Source organism: Monopterus albus, unplaced genomic scaffold (assembly GCF_001952655.1).
Source record: "Monopterus albus unplaced genomic scaffold, M_albus_1.0 scaffold128.1, whole genome shotgun sequence".
NCBI classification, from domain to species: domain Eukaryota; kingdom Metazoa; phylum Chordata; class Actinopteri; order Synbranchiformes; family Synbranchidae; genus Monopterus; species Monopterus albus.
Window position 1 is genome coordinate 2001632 of NW_018128008.1, and position 8723 is coordinate 2010354.

The window sequence follows — 8723 nt, forward strand, 5'->3', positions numbered from 1 at the left end:
AAAAAATTAGAATGTTCTGGCTATTTTTTGATATGTTGGGCTTTACGGGGTTAAGGATAAAACAATTTATAAAATCAGTTTACTTCTAGTCCAGATATGCCTCGTTTGGAATATTTTTGGACAGTCCCAAATGATTAATCTGTTAGATAAAAATACCACAGACTGGGTTTTTTGAACTTACAAGAGTTCAGTATGAGAAAAAGCACAATTCAGATCAAATGACTTCTATCTTCTGTATAGCAGGTAAAATGAGCTGCAGGATGCTACCTGGTGTTTGTTCTTGCGTTCCAGCTGGCCCATCTTGGTGTTCATCAGGTCTTGGACAGTGTGAATCTCAGTCTTCATCTCCTCCTTAGTGGCCTCCAGCTGGTTCTCCAGTTTACTGATGAGAGGTTCACAGCGGCAGCCATTCAGAGGGGCCTGAAACAAAGTCAGCAGTCACACACTGTGAGGGTTGTGCTAGAAAAATGACAGAAAAAAGGTCAAGCTAGAAACTGAATGTTTGGGTTGATGCACTATGCATGTTACAACATTTTCTTGTTGGGTTGCACAATATGGAAAAAAATCCAATAATCATGCACACAGTGAGAGGGTGCTGGTGAAAGAGTGAGATGGCCAGTTCAGTGAAGCTCTCTGTTCAGTCGCAATAACAACAAACAGGCTGATTTTCTGTTTTGTTTTTAGTTTAACCACAGGTTTCCCTTTGTTTCCCTCAGAGTCCTTCTACTTGAATTTGTATTTTTCTTAAACTTTAATGGTAGTCCAGTCATGTACAGTACTTAGTACAGTAGGGTTTAATCTGGTACAGCAAAAAAAAACTTGTCATTTGACAAAAAACATTTTGTTTAAGGTGACAACATTTACATGGTTAATAGAATTAATCATTTCCTCATATTTTAGCCTTCCTTGCAGAAAAAAGTGGTAGTTTTTCATAAATATGATGGTAAAATATCTTTGTGCCAAAGAGGGCCTAGACAGAAAATGTTTGAAACCACATTTCTAAATATTTAAACATTTTTAAAGGTGCATTTAAAGATTTTACACACTTTCTGATAAATCCAGTGAAAATGGGTCAGGGCGTGGTGTTTCTCCACTATAATACCCCCATCCATGACACACTAAAACCTACAGCCCTTCTGTTATTATTCCAACTTTGTTTTCAAAGTACTGTCCATAAATTCGCTCCACCGGCTACCTGGCAAATAGTATAAAAAGCACTTTTTAACTACAGGTAGTCATTTCAGATACCCGGTCATGAAGGACCTCTCAACAAATTAGGGGAAGAGGTCACATTGCTTTGCACAGAGAGTGCAAAAGATGGAGTCGGTTAAAAGCAGCCAAAGAATTCAGATTTGATTCAGATGTGGTGTTCTTCCTTCTGGATGTGTTGGCATCTAAAGCTAATGTGTTGGTTTTGGGAACATTAGCAACCTGGCATGGTCCTGATTTTATTTTGTATTGATTGATTATACATTAGTGTTCTGTGTCACACTAGCTGGCTTTGGACGGGAGGCTGCATGTTGTACAGTTTGTTGCAACCAGGCTTTCATACTATAATCAGAACATGACTGGAGGGGCAGAGCGGTAAGGAGTGGTTTATATCAGTTTGTTCTGAGATCCAGTTTTCAGGAATAGTTTCATTTACAGTAAGTTGATTTGTTTGACCAATTTTTATTAGTAATATGATGAAAAGCATATCTGATATTGTCAGCACAACAAAGGGGGAAATGTCTGTTATAATTTGTAGACATTTGTAGTCCTTACGGCAGAGACACACCAAGCCAATATGAAAGAACCAGCACCAATGAAGGCCAACCTCTGTGTCGCATCACCTCGTCTTTGTCTGGGCCAGTTGGATTGAAAAAGTGACACCTGAACACACCGCACAGATTGACTAGCATGTGCTGCTTCTAATTGAGAATATGTCTGATAAGAAGGTGCAAATGACACTGCTGTTCTCTGCCACTGGTATTTTGGTGGTGGAAAAAGAGAGGAGGTTGTGGGGGTGAAAAGCAAGGAAAAACCACACTAAATGGGTAAAGTCATAGACACTACAGCAACAGGCTGAAGGGGCTTTCCCAAACATTTCTCTTCTCATGCACAGATTTGCTAAGCTCAACAGCTAATCAGAACGGTCTCTCTCTCTCTAACGCCAATTCAACATGTCAGATCAGCCGAAAAACCGCTGACAGGGACAGACTACTTCCACCAATGCAGGACACACCAGGAAGATGAGTCCCAACAGACCCTCACCAACAGGTTTAGCTTTTTAATTCAAAACCCTTTAGTCGTACTTTAGAAGTTTGCGTTAAATGTTTTAACACACATTGGTGTAGGGGAAGGTCAGTTAAAAGAGCAGGAGAGGGGTGTCTGTCAGATTGGATTTCTCCACAAGACCAGCAGTAACTCCCAGAAGTGCCAGGAAGTGTAGCAGCAAGTTTTTAGTCATGACTGTCATGTTTGTCATATTTAGTATCATTTGGTTACTTTAAATCTGAAATTTCAAAATATTCAGGTACATTAAAAAGAACAATTTCAGTCAGAAGTGCATCAACTTTCAAACACTGACAGCCCCTAGTAGGGCTCTGCATCCTTGTGACTGGATCCTCTGGGAGATCAAACAAAACCTAAACTATAAAGTTTCTTACAAAAGGACAAAAAAGCCAATAACTCCTCCTTTGTATCCTATCCAAATCCAGGCTCTGGCCCATTCATTCATTAGCTTTTAATCCATCAACACAACACAAATTTAAAACAACTTTGTTTTGCTTTTGTTTTTGGAAGCCAACTGCAACAGAAGAGGTGCATGCAAGTATTTCACAAAACTCAACTTGCTTATACCCTGGTGTTTTTCATAACTGATAACTACCTGGAAAAATCGCTCACTGCTTCTCAGTCATTTTATCTGTTTTTAGGTCTTGCATTCCATCTCCAAAATAAATCTAAAACTCACTTGCTCATTTATTCATTTCACTTGTCCTTTTGCACTTTTGATTGACAGTATTTTTTTTTTGCAGAGGGCTCAGGATATACTATATACCCCTTAATTTCTTGCAGCTGTTATAGACAAACTCATCCATATACAAGAACTGGACACAAAGAGTGAATTTACAAAACCGGGGTCACTATGTGAAAACCATTCTTTACTCTGACTCAACATAAAGTGTATGTGTACTTACAGTACCTGCATGATCTTTCCATCCTTGCCCCGGTACAATGTGTAGAGCTGATAGGCTTTAAAGTTGTGTGGAGGGATGGAGGCATAAGGAGAGGCTCCTTGCAGTTTATCTTTTCTCTTTTGAAAGGATTCACTGTGTCTGGTCTCTCGGCGGCGGTGGAGGGGGTCAGACAAAAACAGCTGCAATAGCAACAGCAACTGAGATTAGCAATTATACCAGCTCCTCTTTCTGACATTAACAGAAAGGGAAGACACACCGTCATACCCTGTTCAGAGCTTCACTGTACCTTCAGGTTCTCTTTTGTTAAATTCAGGGACCTACCTTTTCTTTCTGCTTCCTGTTCTTTCCCTTCCTGGCATTTGACTCGGCCACCTCAGTGTGTTTGCAGGCAGCTCGATCACTGCTCTGGGTATCATCTGCAGCAGATGCATTGTCCTGTAGGAAACGGGAAGAGGGGAAGGTTAGGTTTATTTGTTTAAGCACTCAGGACATTAAAAAAATCTAAAAGTAGAAGATTTTAAGGTTTTCTATAAATTTGTTTTGTGCTACTGACTAGAAGTAGACAATGCCAGATTGCTTATTTCCAAATGTTTCCATCATTCACATACAGTAAGGGAATTCGATAATACAACTTGTCAATCTGCTGTTTCTTTTTTAAACATTAAGTGTGTAACATCTTTGAGAGGGTACAAAGACATGCTGGAGTCCCGGGGTTGTTCATTTGGACTTTTTTCCCTTTATACAGCTGAGATAAAGTTTGGATTCTGGTTAAGACAGTCTGTCCTCTGTAACTCTGTGTCTTACTTATGCACTTTACTACTGGAAACTGGATCAAATCTTTTATATCTCTTCATTTAAGCATTCTCACTCATCTCTCCCAACTTTCATCATTACTCTGGAGGCCTTCTCATTCCAATTTGTTTTTCCACTTTCTTCCTTGCTTTCTTTTATTTAAAATATGGATGTGAATTCTGGTTACATGTACAATTGCTAATATACAACTGCCCTAACACAGCAGTACAGTTTATACCTTAAAGGGCAGCATCTCCTCTCTGGGCACTGACTGAGCTCGGCCCTCTGCCTTCAGCTTGTCTCTCCTCTTTCCCACACTCCTGCCACGCAAAAAGCTCTGCACCTGAACACACACACACACACACACACACAGAGGACAGAGATCAAATGTCTGCAGTCATAACTCGAATTATAATGCATGATTAATAAATAAAATAAGACAGCAGATTATTGATCCCTGAGGCTAAGCAACTATTTTTATACACACCAAACACCAGAGATAGCTAATAAGGTAATAAGTGATTTCTATCTATTGATGTTTCCTTTTAAAATTGTTCTGTATAGACCATTTTCATGACAGATATGTTGGCTTCTTATAGCAGGACAGGTCACAGATGCAACTGAAATCAATAACAATGACAGCATTCCAGTTAGTTGAGCTACTTCCTGGTACTGGAGTCCTGGTATTGTGCAACATGGTTCACTGGGATACTTAGGCTGAATCCAAATGTGCACTGGCGCCTTTGTAATACATACAGTGACAGTTCACTGTGATCACATCTCATGTCTGTAAGGGTGCTGGCTTGTGAGGGAAGGAAATGTTCTATGAAATGTAACTTTGGCCTCATGGAGATGATTAGAAATTTCTTATCCTGTCACCCATTCCATATTCCATTCCGTATTGTTCTCAATGGTACATTATGTATTGCATGATATGTGCAGGTCTGCCACATTACAAAGTGGCTATAAATGATATGATCAGAATTCACAGTAAAACTCTCTTTACATGAACTGCCAAATACAATATTATATCAGCATTAAACTGTCAAGCGAGGATCCTCAGACCACAAATGGACAAAAACCAAATAACATGAGCATATAAATTATTATTAGTTATTTAAATTAGCCCTCTACAAGCATAATTTTAAACAAAACACTACATATGGCATGTGGGTGTGCCAGTTTCCTCTGTGGGTGACACTGGCACACTGGTGGCTATGCCACAGCACCAAATTATAACAAAAATCATCTCAAGGCACTTTACATAGTAAGGTGCAGACCTTACAGTATTATAGAGAAAAACCCAAGAAATCCCCCTTGAGGAAGCACTTGGCAACAGTGGAGAAGAAAAACTCCCTGTGACAAGAAAAACAGCTCAGACAGAACCAGGATCTTGGTGGCCAGCCTTCTGCCCCGACTGGTTGGGCGGACAGAGGGAATCCATAGAATGAACAAGAAAAGCGCATAAAAAGGCATCAGAGAAAAAAATGCAGGACCAACCCTAAAAATAGAAACAGCTGAATGCAGTAGCCCAGTGATGGTGGGCAAAGATGACCCTCATTGAAAGTCACATTTTGATAAGAGTAAAGGTGTTGCCACCTTTTAAATGGCAACCCAATAATGAGGGAAAAGGCTGAAAAACGATAAAGGGAAGTGCCACAGCAGGAGCCCCATGTCTACGACAGAGGTGGGACACCTGGCTACAGCTGACATCCTGGACGTCAGGCTGAACTAGATCGGGGGAATCACAAAAAGATCTCCACCTTCATGACTGCGTATGTACAGTATGCGCATACTGGCTTGTTTTCTTCTGCATTCGTTTTGCACAAATATGCATCTCTGAGTACGAGTTTTTTTTAATAGCTGCCTGTAGTGGGCAGACTGGGAGTAAATGGGTTAACCTGAGGAGCTTTGGTTAGGAGGAGTGCCACATCTGGGTTGTTGTGTTCTCTGGCCTGGTCCAAAGCTGTTTCACCTGCCTGCAGAAACAATGAAAACATAACTAAAACATACAAAAGTAATTACCACAAATTCTACCACAGCAGCAAATGCTTTACTGCAGTGGCAGGGGGATTTGGAACTGCTTTACTGGATTTTGGTTATTTCTGCAGATAATGTGAATGTAGTAAGCTACAGTACATTTACATTACCTACAGGAGGTTGGGACAGTGTGCTGCTGTAAGAATTCTTTAAGAGGAGACTGGTAACAACAGAAATGTGTGCTGACTTGAAGATGAAGAAAGGCCCAAAACTTTTGAGGATTAGTGAGGTAAAAGGAGGCCGCAGGCACTCACATTGTTGCAGGTGCGGCTGTCTGCGCCTGCCTCCAACAGCAGACGTACTGTCTTCTTATGGTTCAGAGCAGCTGCCACATGGAGTGGTGTGTCCCACACACACACGCACACACACACACACACACACACACACACACACACACACACACACACAACAAGAGATGGTGGAGTGAAAGTGAATCATTTATAACTCCAAGACATGTATACTGTAAATGTATAAACACTTCCAACTGATATATTAACTACAATGTAAATCATTTCAGACTATTTCAACTTAAAAATATAAGTTCACATGCTGCCTTAAAAGAGTGAATCAGCAGTGGAGGAGATCTGTGTGCTGTCTGAGCCTCATACTGCAAATCCACACAAAACAAACACCTTTTCCCAGCCAGCAGACACAGTGGATGGTGCAGAGGCCAGACCCAGTCCTGCTGAGATGTGGATGAGGAGCCTGGTCTAGAGGAGGAGAGGACAACACTGACCCAATCAGAGAACTAGACTCTGCTGTCATTACTCCTTTACCAGCTTCATCACTGAACGTCAGAGCTTGGATAAACCAGTACTAGTGCCAATGCACTAGCCCCCTTGCACAGGTGTTAAACAGTGGCTCGCACAGAATTTCCTTCATTTGAATGAGGGGAAGACTGAATACATCGCCTTTAGCCCGGACCCCACTCAGATCGCACCCGGCCTAGGAGCTTCAGCCCCTTTATTCACTCAAACTGTGAAAAACCTAGGAGTGTTATTTGACAGCAGCCTCAAATTTGACACACAGATTAGTTCTGTGGTCAAAATAAGCTTCTTTCAACTGAGGCTCCTAGCAAAGGTGAACCCCTTTTTATCTCAAGTCAACCTAGAAAAAGCCATTCATGCTTTCAATAGCTCACAACTTGATTACTGCAATACCCTCTAAACTGGAATTAGTCTCTCCTCTGTAGGCTCCAGCTAGTACAGAATGCGGCTGCTCGCCTACTGTCAAATACCCCAAAGTATGCTCACATCACCCCTGTCCTCCAGTCTCTTCACTGGCTTCCGGTACAGTTGAGTATTGATTTTAAAATTTTGCTGTTTGTGTTCCAGGCCATTAATGGCCTTGCTCAAGCCTATTTGTCTGATCTTTAAACCATTCATACCCCGGTCAGAGTGCTGCGTTCCTCTGAACACTTGTCTCTGTAGGGTGATCGTTCTTTTGGCGTATATGCCCCCAAGCTCTGGAATACCTTGCCCCCTGAGCTTCGGTCTATAACGGAGTTAATGGTTTTTAATTCTAAATTAAAGGCTCACGTATTCAGACTGGCTTTTGGCACTTAATTTTTTGCAGTGTTGTTATACTGGTGCCTACAGGCACCAGTATAACAATAAATTATTATAAATTATTATTAGTAGTACAGCAGCTGTGATGTCATCTCCACCACCTCCTCTGAGCCTTCCAGCTGAACCAGCACTCACTGCTTGCATCCTGGATTGTGATACGAGTAAGAAGTCCAGCAGAGAACCAGGCTCTGCTACTTCTCCTCCACCTGCTCTCCTGACCCCCACAGACCTGCCAACACTGCTGTCCAGGAGAGTAAGACTAACAGCCAAACTAAAGCAGCAGAGCAGCCTAAACCCAGCCCAAAACCAGACTCTTGCTGTCATCTCTTTTCCACCTGCTCCACCGACCACCGACCACCAGTGCCGACACTCCCACCAACATTGCCTTGGATGAACCAGCAGTGCAGCCACTACCTTGCTCCGAACCAGATCCTGCCATGGTGTCTGCTCCACTGCTTCCTCTGACCCCCTGTCATCACCTCCTGCCAGGCCAAACTAACACTGCAGTCTCATTTATTGTGAATTAATGAAATGTAAAGCAAAAACTTGAAGATGCATTTACTCATTTGCACATATGGTTTGTATAAAAGTGTAAACTGTAATTCATCTCAATATTGGTGACATGAGAAATACTTTCGAACATCATTTTTCAAAGTATTTACAAACAACCAGAAATAAGATTATATTAACATACAGCAAAAGACAAAAGGAATGCAGAGAAATGGTTCACGTGAAATAAGGTTTTTGCAGCAAAAAACATAAAATAAAAGACAAACCCCAATTCCAATGAAGTTGGGACATTGTGTAAAACAAATAATAACAGAATACACTAACTTGCAAATCCTTTTTGACCCCTATTTATTGAATGCACCACTAAGACAAGATATTTAATGTTCAAACATTCACTCATTTTGAATTTGATGCCTGCAACATGTTTCAAAAGAGCTGGGACAGGGGCAACAAAAGACTGGGAAAGTTGAGGAATGCTCAAAAGACACCTGTTTGGAACATTCCACATGTCTATTGGAAACAAGTGAGCGTCATGATTGGGTATAAAAGCAGCATCGCAAAAGGCTCAGTCATTCACAAGCAAGGGTGGGACACAGTTCACCACTTTAACTGCATGAGCAAATAGTCCAACAGT

General features: G+C 41.3%; 1 protein-coding gene across 1 annotated transcript in view; it reads right to left on the reverse strand.

The window, feature by feature from the left end:
* The window catches only part of ankrd6b (ankyrin repeat domain 6b), a 52604-nt gene that overhangs the window by 8782 nt on the left and 35099 nt on the right, over positions 1 to 8723 (reverse strand). Inside the window, exons 8-13 of the mRNA XM_020612910.1 lie at positions 6266 to 6366; positions 5873 to 5950; positions 4210 to 4314; positions 3501 to 3614; positions 3185 to 3358; positions 268 to 420 (exon numbers count right to left, since the gene is read on the reverse strand). Of these exons, the coding sequence (XP_020468566.1) occupies positions 268 to 420; positions 3185 to 3358; positions 3501 to 3614; positions 4210 to 4314; positions 5873 to 5950; positions 6266 to 6366 (725 nt within the window). The remainder of the gene's footprint in view (positions 1 to 267; positions 421 to 3184; positions 3359 to 3500; positions 3615 to 4209; positions 4315 to 5872; positions 5951 to 6265; positions 6367 to 8723) is intronic.